At 38.5% G+C, this 14,103-nt stretch overlaps 1 protein-coding gene across 1 annotated transcript in view; it reads right to left on the bottom strand.

Moving 5' to 3' along the window:
* The window catches only part of znf536 (zinc finger protein 536), a 192,327-nt gene that overhangs the window by 46,300 nt on the left and 131,924 nt on the right, over positions 1 to 14,103 (bottom strand). The window contains exons 5-6 of the mRNA XM_014007251.1: positions 11,909 to 12,067; positions 801 to 2,576 (exon numbers count right to left, since the gene is read on the bottom strand). Of these exons, the coding sequence (XP_013862705.1) occupies positions 801 to 2,576; positions 11,909 to 12,067 (1,935 nt within the window). The remainder of the gene's footprint in view (positions 1 to 800; positions 2,577 to 11,908; positions 12,068 to 14,103) is intronic.

Here is a 14,103-nt window from a genome sequence, read left to right as displayed (position 1 = left end):
ATATATATACTTAGGTCAAACCTAATTCAGTTTTTACTCTAAAAAACAGCATATGTCACTGTTTCTAGGGCTCCTCCACAAGACCCAATTTCTCCTCTCTCTCAAATAAGTCAGTATTTAAAAAAAACAACAACAGTGACACTGAGTTGTACTTTCTTTCTACAGAGACACTTGGCAAACAGCAACCAACCCTAAACAGCGTAAGAGCATTGTAAAAAAGAGGAGAAAAAAGAGACTTCCTGCTTCAGTCTCAAGGAGCAGCTATAACCTTAGCAGAATCATGAAAGTTGACAGTTCATTTTTCACAGGGTCATAGATCGACGAGTCTTATAAAGTAATGGGCTTTTGGGAGGCGGCTTTATGAGAGCTAAGATAGTTAAGAGACATGTGGAGGAGATGGCACAGGGAACTAAGGTCCTGCTCTGACTCATCCAGGGTTATTCCCCTCATGCTGTGGAGCAGGAGGGAGGCACTGCACTCTCAGTAATATAAACGTGTAATAAAGATTAATCTGTTGCTAGTCACCGGGCTGATAGCTTCTAAACTTGCTTGAAATAAGACTGAAATCACTTCAGAGCCAATCTTGAGACATTTAGAGAGTGTCTGGGATTCCTTTGTGGGAGTCAAGCAAAAAAAAAGTGTTTGCACTGTGTGTATGTGTATGCAGTAGTGGGGAAATTTAATCAGTGTTTCAATTTGTGTTTTATGTGTGTGTAGCTTCTTTTGATTTTACTGCTTCTGCATGTGTGTGTGTTTGGCATTACGGYGTTACAGTGCCATTAGGTGTTGTGCACACTCACCAGGTGCATCAGACCTCTTCATGCCCCCCGTGGTTGCTCCGCCGCCTCCACCTCCCAAGCCGTTGAATGCAGGGAGGTTGTCGTTGCTGTAGGCTCTGAGAACAGACAGCATGCTCATTTGCTGCTCTAGGTGAGTCTGCTGCTCAGCTTTCAAGAGTCCTGGAGGACCTGCAGGGGATAGGAGGCCCAGACCCTGCTGCCACTGCTTCTCCAGGGGCACAGTTTGGTTCTGGGTTTGGGGAACAAGAGGAATTGATGTCATGGTTGACACAGATGCTGCCAAACCAGCTCCACTTCTTGAGAGAAGAGAGGTGTCATCTTGAAGCTGCTTGGGATGGATCTGGGGATGATCAAAAGCAGGACTTTCCTCTTCCTCTCTCTCCATGTCTATGTGCTCATCTTCATCTCTTTCCTCCTCTTCTTCAACCACTCCACCCTCATCTCCCTCTTCGTCAGACTGACTCTGCAGTTGCTGTCTCTTGGGGGTAGCCGAGGGAGTCTCAGAGGTATTGTGCTCCACAGCTTTTACACCTTCTTCATCAAATTCACCAYGGTCATCTTCTGCATCTTTGCAGGAACCCCTCTCACCAATGTGGTCATCTCCAGGTAAGGGTGTTCCCCCAAAGGCCTGGCTAGGCAGTTCTAGACCCTGCTCTGCCATATACCCATGAAGGCTGTGACTGACTCTTGGAGATCCATCATATAAGCCACCAAACCTCCTAAAGAAGTCACTCTGAAAGGGGTTGTATGGTTGGTCATTGTGGTTGTTCCAAACTGCTTGGGTTTTCTCACCATCTTTCTCACCATCTCTGTCAAGAATCAAAGGAGAGGTCTTGGTGTTGGAAGAGTGAATGGCAGAGTGGGTTGGAGACCCATCTCGATGAAGCTCCTTGCCTGTATCAGACCGCTGCATTTGGGCCTTACCCAGATGGTTGGCCTGTAAGTGCAGGGCCATGAGCTCCAAAGAAGGGGTAGAAAAAGAACAGAAGAGGCAGCCATGCCAAACTACATTATCATGAACAGTGACTGAGGAACCAGGGAGAGTTTCAGTTGCAGACTCAGGGCGGACTGATACAGACAGATCAAGCGGTTCGTACTGAGAGCCAGGCTTGCCAGGCTCCGGCTTTAGTTTTCCTTCAGCTTTATCCTCTCTATCCTGGTCATTTGAGATTACTCGTTTGGCTTTGGGCTCACCATTATCATGGTAGCGGTGGGCAGGAAGCTGGACTGAACCCTGGTTGTCTTTAATGTCCTTCTTCATGGAGCTGAGGACAAAGTTGTCCATGAAAGCCTGGAGTGAACCTTGAAAGTGGACTCCGTTTCCCATCATACTTTGGTAAGCTCTGCTTAGATCAGAAAAGCTTGCAGCACTCTCTGTTCCTGGCGGCACAATGGAGGATGGGCCATCAGCATTCTTCAAGTTTTCAGTTGAAGAGGCAGAGTCAAAACGGCGATCTCCACGATCACGATCCCGGTCATGTGAAGACATCATGCCAGCTGATGCCCACTGATGTGGCAGCAACGGACTTGCTCTGAAGTCTAGGTTGGTTGGCATGCCCTTAAAAACATTACGGAGTACATCTGGTCGGGCAAAGATGCCACTACCTGTTTTGCCAGGATCGTCTTTATGGTCAGAAGTTGTGTTGTGGCCAGAAGAAGGGACTGACGTAGTGGAGCCATTTTGACGCTCACGATGATGGCGTTCCAGGTGATACTTCAGACTGGCAGACTGGGTGCCAGCATAGTCACAATGAGGGCATCGATAGGGTTTCTCTCCTGAGAAGCCAAAAAAGACACAGAAAGGAAAAAAAAGTGAATAATTAACCTGCTTATTACATTAGCTGGTTATCAAAATCTATTTATTGGAGCAGGGAATGTGGACCCTAGGGTCATGTAACCTCCCTGAACACAAAAAATTAGGTCACATGAGCTCACAAAAAGGATATGCATTTCATTAACCACTATAAAAAAATRATAGTATTTGGCATACAAATAAAGGAAAATTTTATTACCTGAAAACCAATGGCTTTTGTTAAAGTAAAGGGAATTAGGGCAATCAGGAGTTCAAGAAGAGAAAACAAAACAACTATTTGCACATAATGAAACATGAAATAAGCCAAGATATAATTCATAATACCAAACAAAAACATGCATTCTACTACCAGTGCTTTATTTTATTTTATTGTTTTTTTTTGTTTTTGTTTTTTTTTTGGTCTCCAGCTCAGCACCACTTGATGCTTTAGTGTGTTTGTGCCCATAGGAGTGTGTATTAGGAAACGAGAAGTGGTGTGGAAGCAGGCATCTGAATATGGGTTGATCCAGCTCCGCCAAGTGAGCCATCACTCATATCAGCACCATAAAAACATTCCACCATATGGTGCTTTCAGTCCACTACAAGAGATAATATTTTCAGCTGACAACCAAACTGTCTCGATGCTAGCTGTTTGGGCTCAGAGAGCGGCTGAATCTATGAGAATGTGTGTGAGTGTGTGGTTACAGAGGGGTCACCGTGCCTCTGCTCTGTCTTTGCTTGATATGAGGCCTGTGCCTTGGCAATGAGAATGCAATTTCTCGGACGTTCCCTATTTGCAGTTTCTCTAAAGAAGAATAAATCAGCTGGAGCACAATATAACCCTGATGACTGCCAAACTGCAATGAATGGAAATCAAACTTTGAACGATACACTACAATGCAAAAATAAAAGGAGAAGAAAACTTTGCAGACAACACATGTGTACCACATGCTTGTTGCAGCAAAGCCCTGTGATAAGAAACAATATGATTCAGTAAAGCATATACAGATCAAAGTGATTTATATTGTGGTAAAAGATGGTTGGTTCTGTAACATCTACATATGCTTATTTATGCTTCACATCCATATTCATGAATATTCTTGATGATGGTATAACACTGGCATTATTCTGCCAAAAGTAGATCTTCCATTGGAATGATACTTATGTTGAAATAGAACACATCCTGCTAGCAATTATAATAGGCTTGGAGTCTGAGCCMGATTTGGATTCATTAAACAATGAACAGAGAGGGGAAAAATGCTAAGCTTGATTTTTTTTCTTTTCTTTTTTTTTTAGCACATATACATATAAAATTTCCCAGAGTAGAATTTCTGTCAGAGGGATAACAACAACTCCATGAAAAGACACGCAGATTTGCGGAAAAAAAATAAGTAAATTAATAAATAAAATAGGGGGATTGTACGGCTGCAGTGTTTTGCACATTCTATACACTGTATATGCCAATAAAATGTTTAGATTATGCACATGGAAACCATTTTATAGAAGAAAAAAGGCATTGTTACGCAAGGCTGGTTTGAATGATTTAAGTCGGGCTGTGTAGTAAATCATGGATATAATTAGCAAATGGCATACTGCTCAAGTAATTTATCATTATTTAGAGGGCACCATTCCAGAAAAAGACTCTGCGATCTGCAGACCTACTGCAGAGTTCTCAAATAAAGGGCCACAAACACCAACTCAATAGAATATTGATACAAGAGAGAAAAGAATAGGTGGCCATACAAAAGAAAATTGAAGGTGAAACTGCTGAGGAGTATAGAAAGAAAGCATAAGCGAAAAACCAAAGAAAAAGAAAGAGAGCATGCAGAGACGCAGATAACCCTGACTGAAGAAAGAAAGGCAGTGATGTGATATCTTTTCTCTTACACCACAGTGTCTGTGAAGCATAGAGTATATTTAAAATAAACCATATGAGATGAGCTTTTAACCCAATAAGTGCTTCTCCTGTGAGCTGCCGAACAGAGGCTCAGTGCTGATTTAATAAGGAAACGTCCCTGATGCAAATGATCATTCTCAATCCCTCTAACTGGACAAAATGATATTCTAGGAGCCAAATTAGACAGAAATTAGACTGATAATTTTTCCCTCAATTTTTTTTTCCTAATAAGAGATTGTTAATGTTTATACAGAAAACAAAGATTAATGCACCATGTACATATCTAAAGTGAGAATGACAAGCAAATAGGATTTCATGTCTGACCCCTGACCTCTGATGTGTACACAGTAAGAGAAAAGACAAAAGTCCCCTCGGAGTGATCAGTTTGTGCCAGTTTCTTTTTTTTTTTTCTTAAAATTAAGCGTGGAAACATCTGAAGCAAGTGAAACAGATGACTTGTGCGTTTCTGCATCTCCTTGTGTTTATGTACGTGTGTGTGTGTATGCGTGTGTATGTGCACCATTTGGAATGTGTGTGAACACATGTTTATGCATGCGTGTCAGCCTGAGCCTGTGTGTATATGCGTGTGTGTGTGTTTGTGTCTTGGAGAGCCATTTGGACTGGCTAAGACATCTGCTCCATCATACGTCAGGGGCCTGGTGTGACATCTGGGGAATATACTGTATCCTGCCTTGCAACATTACACACAATTTACTGCTAAAGGTCATTATGTACCCGTTAATCCACTTTTAATTGATATCAGCGCAAACAGCACAACCTCCCAGCCACATGACAGATCACCACCACCACAAAACAAGGAAATTGTTATTTGGCAGACAAAAACTAAAATGGTAAACTTTTTTTACTGTTGTTGACCTTCAGTTTGTTGAATTATGTCATACGTTTTAGTGTCTCAAAAACATTTATAATTATATAGATACATTTTTTTTCTTTTTAGGGGATTCATTATTTTTACTTTAATGCTTTTGTGGCTTTAAATCATTCTTTCACTGCTTGCGGTAGGGAGAACTTAGTGTGTTTTCACATCATGGAGGAATTTCATCTGGCTTTTGAGCGTAGAAACAAAGATAAATATGTCAAAGTTGTACAAAGGGGCAATTAAAATGGTTAAATGGCTATGGCATACTTGAAATGAATTTTAGTTAATCAATAAGAACAGGTAGGGAAAAGAATAATGGTCTGGTTATGTTGAAAAACCAGAAAAGATGCAATATCTTAAAAAAAAATCAATGTGATTGTTTTTTTTTTCTTTTAAATATTTTCCCCACCCCTTTACATTGCTTTTTTGTCTATGTCAACAGGAGTCATTTCTTACTAAAATAGCTAATGAAATGCAAGGATAAAATGGGTGTTTTAGTTATGCTTGTTTATGTTTACAACAGATAAGTTATAAATCCAGAGTTTATGTGTATAAGATGCAAAATGGAGGTAACCAGTAGAGGCACTATAGGAGCAGATGTGAAAATTTGCCTATGACGTGAAAAGGACATTTTGACATTCTTAAGTGGTGCTCTGTGCCATTATCATTATCTTACCTGTAAACAGCTCTTTGAAATTACATAATTTTGGAGAAAAACAAACAAAAACTACAAAAGTTTAATTCTGGCTGAACTGATGAGCTAACAATTAGTCTCAAAACAACTTTGACCAAGGTGCTCTGGAAGAAATGAGCTCAGACTATATTATTTCCTGTCCACTTAAACAACCAACTTGAATAATTGTGTTTTTATGCAAAAACAGTTGTTTTGTTTCTTTTACGTCTTTATGTTGCTGTCAAGTTCAAATAACATGGCTATTTTGGAAAACATATTGTTCTGTCACTGCTGCTGCTACTACTGCACGTGTTTTCAAAAAACACCAAATTTAATGTAAAAATGCACATCAGTGTAAGAACCAGGTACATAATGTCCTGATAAACTGCTATGGAAACTTGAAGGAATGGAGTTATTTTAACAAGTCAGCATTTCACTTTGGGTCTTAGCTGTGTTCACAATAATCATTGGTGTGTTATATAGTAAGAGTTAAACTCTATTTTTCCACACTAAGGCCATTCACAACTTTTCCACAGAACCCTATCTTCAAAGCAGTGGCTCTCTCAAATTATAAACATATAAATATATATATATATATATATATATATATACAGTGCTTTAGATTCAATACACACTACGTACAAAACAATACAGATTTTTTTAATTATTTGATTAGCTCATCTTCTGAGATGCTCTGTATTGAAGGATCAGTGGATCTGTGTTCGACTACTCCACTTAGGCTGCACTGAGTGCAGATCCACTGAGAAACTTGCTGTTTCAGCAACATTTAATTTAAAAACTGTACTTTTGAGGTTAAACAAATGTTCAAAATTTATTTCAACAAATTACAATTTAAGAAGGGCATGGACATTCCASTTTCTTGTATTGAAAAAATATCGAACCACGAGACTGAAGTATCGAACCGAACCAAATCGTGAATCTATAATGTTCTTTATCTTTTATGCTAGCAGTCACCAATGAAGTGACTGTGCCTCTATCAATGTCAGGACTAACTGTTCAATTACGAAAGAGAGGGAAATCACCATAAATGCATAGTATACGCACATGGGGATTTTAGATATTAAGTTTGCTCTACGGGGCTACATTAAATTGAGCAAAGTTACTGTATTAAAAACAGTGAATAGATGATATTAGAAATGGTTTAAAAATGAAATTGCACTGAAAAAATGTTTCTGGAGGGAGATAGTCGAAGATAGAAGAGGAAAAAAAAACAGTGAGGGAAGAACCCAGAGGAAAAGAGAGGAATAGAGAGGGAGATCACAGGTCCCTCTTGATTCATTTTGATTACAAGGTTAGGTTAAGGTTAAGTGACACGGGCAAGTCATGCCTCTTCTCCCTCGCTTTCTCTCCCCCTCTTCTCATTTAAAGGTGAGCAGAGACTCTTATTGGTTATGTGCTTCAGCCTGAAGTTATGTGTGGCTATTGTCAAGAGTGAGGTCCTTTTTATTTTTTATTATTTATTTATTTTTTTACACACAGCTGCTTACTGCTAAATAGTGCCTTGTCCAGAAGGGGACAATCTGGGCCTCTAATTGCTGTCACTGAAGCCTAGATTCATTATGTGACTTTCCCATTAAAATGTGAGCATTAATTTGTATAATGAAATATCACCCTCTGCAGTGTGTTCATTAGCTCTGGCCCCACACTGTAGTGCCACAGTCGCACAATGTTAGCTACCTAGAAAACTGTGGTTAATTTTGCTAATGGATATTTTCCCACTCACTGTTCAAGAGGAAATTAATACTGTAACATTAGCTCTTTAACTTTTTGAGGAATTTAAATTCACTTCATTCCTTTCAAGCCGGTGTTAGTCGCTCATTAATCTCTGCGTTGCACGGCACAATGCTGCCTCAACCAGCTTGGTAAGCAACTCCATTGTGTCAGTCACTTTGCATTAGACGAAGGCGAGGTGGACTGTCGTCTGTGAATTTCCCTGCATTGTCAACACGGCACAGAAAATATCTTCAGCTGCTGCAGAAGTCATCTCGTGGATGTAATCAGGATGTCACAGTGGAGCTGCTATGATTAGGTTATAGGAATGATTTAAAGGCCACATATTGGGGATGCATCAAGCTTTGTTTTTCCTGCTCATGTGTGGAAGACACCATGTTAAAGCTGTGCTTAGACAGGCCCACGTCCAAGGACACATTCCATTGTGAAAAATAACATCCTCACCAAGCTATACTTCGTTTATTAATAATTTATTTATTTAATATTTTTATTATTATTATTATTTTGTAATCTGCATCAGGGTTCCAGACACGTGCTTTAATTTTACTTTATGTTTAACTTTGAAAGAATGAATGTAAAATATACAGGCAGTGAAATAAGATCACTCTCCTCATGTGTTTTGCAAAATGAGTTAACACAGGCCGGGCTTGAGGTCTCCACTTCCTCTATGATAAAGTATGGCTCTCGTGGGTATTCTTACTACAGTATACTACTCAAAACAGACATAACTCAACTCTCGAACCACTAAATATCAAATGCCTCCCAAAGCCCTCAGCAGCTACTGTGGTGTTGCTAAGATAACTTAACCTGTTTGTGCTCTTTAACTTAAAAAATGTAATTTAGTGAGTATACACCAAATGTATTAGCATGCTACAGTGGGAGGATTTCTTTCTCAGGCTGATAAGTTTTTTTTTTTTTTTTTTAATTGAAGAAAGCAAACAAATGAGGTTTTGATCACAATAAAGCAGTATAGTAAAATGGGGCTTTCATATTTTGTTCAGCTTCATCTTTTTTTAAACTTTATTCAGTTTTTTTTAAAGGGATCCATGATTAGTTGTAACATTAGACTTTATTTGATAAACATTTATTTTAACTGTAAAATAAAGCCTGTAATAATACTGTAGGCTGTTTAGTTTTGTAATTTTTTAAATATATTTTAACACAGATGGAGCCACTTTATTTACACACAAAGCATTCTGGGTAAATGATGACGTGGATAGGTCCTCGGTGTGAGCGAGCTATATCCACCCTGAAAGTTAATCTTGRACAATTTCTGATGATCGACTCTTTTAAAGGAAACCAGAGAGCGTTGACAGAGAGGAGAAGGTAGAAACAATTCAGTCTACAACTGAAAATATAGATGGAGAACAACAGAGCTGCTTCATGGAAGAAGAACCTCAGCTTAGCCTGTTAGCCTTCACACTAGCACCAGCGCTATATTGCCTTACATGTATTAGCTCAGTGCTAGCGCGACAAACAAACAAGCTAAACTGAGGTCCTCCATCCATATTTTCAGTTGCAGTCTGAGTCATTTTTTGCATTCCCCCTCTCTGTCATGTGGATGGAGGACCTCAGTGACGAGAGGAGAATGTGTAGCGCTGAGCTAATACATATACTGTATATGGTGATAGCATCGGGGCTAATGCGAAAGCTAACAGGCTAAGCTGAGGTTCTTCTTCCATGAAGCAGCTCTGTTGTCCTCCATCCATATTTTCAGTTGCAGGTTGAGTCATTTCTACCTTCTCCTCTCTGTCAACACTCTCTGGTTTCATTTAAAAGAGCAAACCGTCAGATATTGTCCAAGACCATTGACCTTCAGAGTGGATATAGCTCGCTAGCAGCTTCGCACCAAGGACCTATCCACGTCATCATTTACTCAGAATGCTTTGTGTGTAAATAAAATGGCCCCGTCCGTGTAATATATTTTTAAACTTTTAGTTTAAAAAYTGTAAAAACTAAACAGCCTACAATATGTTTACAGTCTTTATTTTACATTTAAAATATATGTTTATCAAATAAAGTCTAATGTTACAACTAATCATGGATCCCTTTAATAAAATTAATTTATATGCAATAAAAATWCAAATCACAATTAAAATGAAAGGTGGCAGAAAGAAGAAAAAAATCTTATAGTATCTGTGCCTTTTCCTCCTAAAATTAATATTTTTAAACAATAATAATCTACAAACAAGAAAAAACTAAACAAGAACAACTTCAAATCCTTTTTGAACAACAATTTGAATGAATACACATTGTATTGTTTCATATTTCTTTAACAAAGYGACTTTTATCATTCTCTTAGACATAAACATTGATCTGGCATTTTTGACATCACTCTCCAGATTGTTCCACAGTCTTATTYCTTCTATCSAAATACATCGCTCCCTCAAACTGGTTTGAAATCCAGGTTTCACAAACATCTCTACCCCCTTCAGATCATAACAACTGTTTMTGTTAACAAAATTGAATTGGTTGTTTAAAGGTAATATACATTTGTGAGACTTATGCCTAACCTATAAAATATTATAATCAACCAACTCATAGAATTTCAATAATTTCAACTGACAAAACAAAGTATTTGATGGGTGACTGTAATGCTTCATTTTAATAATTCTTACAGCTCTTTTCTGCAAAACAAAAACAGGTTTTATAATTGTCTTACATGCTTTCCCCCAGAGATCAAACTTGTATTACTGACTAAGAACAACTTTTAAGTCTTGTCACACTGGAATAATACTGTATTTATATTTCCAAAACAGTTGAATGAATAATAGTCACCCACTATAAAACTAAGACATGAAAATTATCCTTCAACCTGCTTTTTTCTCTTTTCTGCCTCCAGGTTGAGAAAAAGGACTTTGTGGTTTGTAAGAAACAGGAGGAGAAAAATACCTCAATATTGCCACATAATATGTGCAAAACCTCCTACTGTCAATGACAGCTGTGGTTGAATGGACACCTTGTGGGCCGTATTTGTGGCATAAACGATCAATCTATATGGCTGAATGGATTGGAAGACTTGTTGCTTTGTCCAGACTAAAAAAAAATGCTTTTTGAGAAGTTGAGATTCTCTTGAGGATCTCATACTTTACACATAAAGCCTAACTAAAACCAGGTGTAATTGTTGTAAGATATTTTCTACACAGCTGAACAGTGACTTTAACCTGGTTAGCCAATGACGCATTTGTACATTTCAGAGAGGAAGAACACTGGCTACTATCCACAATCCTCATAATGAGTCTGGCTTCAGCCTTCACCTCCCAGTAACAACCGTGGGATAGACTATCCCAGAACCGAACCATGGTTGACGTCTGCAGACAGTGCAGAGCTCCGAGAGGTTGGGATGCTTGACTGAAAAAAATCAAGCTTAATCTATTAGGCACAGCATCTCACGCATATGCCCATATTGTGGACAGGGCAGCTTTGTTTTGCCTTGAAAGTTATTGAGAGTTAGAGGGTGTGAAATTGCCCTCTGAGTGATGTCATTGAAAGACACTGAACCCTTGTTGTGATAATTAGAGCTCAATGAAATGATGAGCCGAAAAAAATAAATAAATAAAACGAATAACAATGGCTATAAGCCTAAATGAGGGACACTGTTAGGAAGCCCATACCCCTACTTGTGAATAGTTTTCTTTATTTGGGTTCATGTCAATTTGAAGAAAATGTTCGTCAATCCAAGAGCTGATAAAACTGTACAGGGGATTACAGTGTGTGGACAAAACAAGATTAATATTTAGGTGACAAATGCAGTTTGTTCAACATGGATTGCTGAATTTTATGGAACTACTTCACTTTAGGCCATATTGATGTTAAGATTGAAAAACTAAATGAATGTGCTCTTTATTTCTTTATTTTTTTCTGTTTATAATGATTCCAGTTTTCTCCTTGTAATATTTGAAATTGATTAATCTGCATCAAATCCATCATATAACAAACAGAGTGACTCCAATATGTGATTAGGCCAATACTCATACACCGATATGGCAATCCAACCCCCAAAAGAGATGTCAGAACAAGTAGCTAAGTAAATTTTGCATGCAGTACAATAAATGTTTAATTGGTGTAGAGATGTGATCTGAGCTTGTGTGATAGAAAGGACAGATGAACTGACCTGTGTGTATCCGCAGATGGACTTTGAGATGATGGGAGGTGCGGAAGGACTTGCCACAGTACGGGCAATCTTTAGAGGACGAGCCCAGACACCGCTCGCGAACTTGGGACGGTGGCGGCTGAATGCTCACTGCTGACTTCCCCACATCCTCCCCAACATCTGGAGGAAACACAGAGACGGCACAAGGAGAGAGAGACAAATGGAAGGTGTGTTGAGTGCCACTTCAAACCAGCCCTTCACACATCACAACACAGTTCTTTTTTTTTTCCTCTTTGTCGGCTGTCTGTCTGTCATTGTCCTTCCTTTTCTGTGCTCSATGTACAAATGCTGTACAAACACATCAAAAGAGTTCACGGGCCGAGCTATTTTTCTCCCTGACAGAACGCTGACAGTTCATAAGCTTTTCAGTTTCTTTAGAAACACAGTGGCTCAGAGAGACACCCCCACGGTTAACTCAAACACACACACCCACACATACACACCCTCAACACTACCACCGCCTCTTCTTTTCTCCTTGTATGTTTTCCTTTTTTTTTATAATCCTTGCTATCATTATCATTCCTATTAAGCATATGCTGGATCACAGAGAAAATTAAAAATGCAAAATAAGACAGACAGAAAGAGAAAAAAAAAGAGAGAGAAAGATTTGGCTTTGTCAGCATAGCAGGATATTCTTACATCTTTTCCTGCAACCTAATTTTGACAGGTAGCTGTCAGAGATATGATAGGGTGATAACAGCTTTGACCCAGCCCTCCGCCACTTCCTCCGCATGCCAAAAAAACGATGATGCACAGTTTAGTGCAACGGCAGTCTGTTATCAACACAATCAGCCCCTGAATAGGAATCTAAAGATGAGTGACGACAACCTGGGAATGTGTTGACAGCAGCATAATCTGAGGTGAGGGTGTCATCGTCAGATTGTACACACTGGCCTTGTTGTACAGACAGTAAAGAGCCTGTGATGCGCAGCATTGAAAGGGCTGAGAAACACAGCAAGGTTAAAATAAAATCATAAAGAAAAGAAATCTGAAGAAAACAAAACAAAGAACTTGCAACAAAACACAGACATSTCAGGGATGTAAAATTAGAACTATGTGCATAAGTTATTGGACAGATGTTCCTACCCACGCAGCAAAGAGTTGTCAAAAAACATTTATGCTTTTTTTATAAAAAACAATTTTTTGTGCCTATTATGTTTATTATTTGTGTTTATTATCCACATTAAAATGTAGTCATCAGATGTGCCCATTGCTAAGCAGCAAAAAATAAATAAATCTTTGTGCAYATAAGTAACACTGACACTAAACTTTCTACCAAGGCTAAGTTTTTTAGTAAGAATGTGACCCACTGAGCACATACTGCATATGGTACAATAAAAAAGTTATTTATTTCCTAATGTTGCAGATGATTTGGTGCACAAGTTTAATGAAAAAAAAAAAACAACAAAAGTAAGAAAAAATAAATAAATTTAACAGCCCAGATAGAAAACAATATGGAACATCTTTAGTCACCTAATCTTTTATTTATTTTTATTTTTTTGTGGCTACCCCATTTTTTTTTCTACATTTCTTTATCGCAGAGCCAAATAAGGTTCACTGAATAGAAAGGCCAAAGTCAGCTCTTCCACCCTGACACTAAACACTCAACTCCATCCAGTCAGGCTGCTGTCAGGCTGGAGGCCATTTATTCCAACTGGAAAGTAAATGTGTAACAATAGACAGATATGAAATACCAGCAGCTTCTGCTTGGGCTCAGTGTGGTTTGATTGTGTTTTTGGTGTAATAAAAACTTGGGTTTAAAAAAGGCATGTGATGAACTATAAAATTGTGTTCAAATCATGACAAAGGACCAGTTAATTGGCTGTCAGGGAGCTCTGGTAAAATTATGCTTTGTCCATTTTCAGGTGATGTTTTGTATAAATGTTCTGACAAAATATTTAGTTGTTTTTGTTGCCTTTTGAATGATTTCAGTGTCACAACACAGGGTTTACTTCTCAGAGTACTGACAAGGTAATACTAAGATCAGAGTGGATTTTCCGCAAAATGCCTATACTGTAGTTGGTCATGCAAATGCTAATGTACAAATAGTTTTGCACTTCACATTAACCTAAATAGATTTATATGGTAATTTGCAAATACAAATAGTAGAGCTTTGTTGCAGCATGAGGGCACTTTCAAATAAAATTATATATATA

The sequence above is a fragment of the Austrofundulus limnaeus genome, unplaced genomic scaffold, assembly GCF_001266775.1.
Source record: "Austrofundulus limnaeus strain Quisiro unplaced genomic scaffold, Austrofundulus_limnaeus-1.0 Scaffold40, whole genome shotgun sequence".
NCBI lineage: Eukaryota > Metazoa > Chordata > Actinopteri > Cyprinodontiformes > Rivulidae > Austrofundulus > Austrofundulus limnaeus.
Note: the sequence above shows the minus strand (reverse complement) of the source record. Positions and strands in the feature narration are given on the sequence as shown.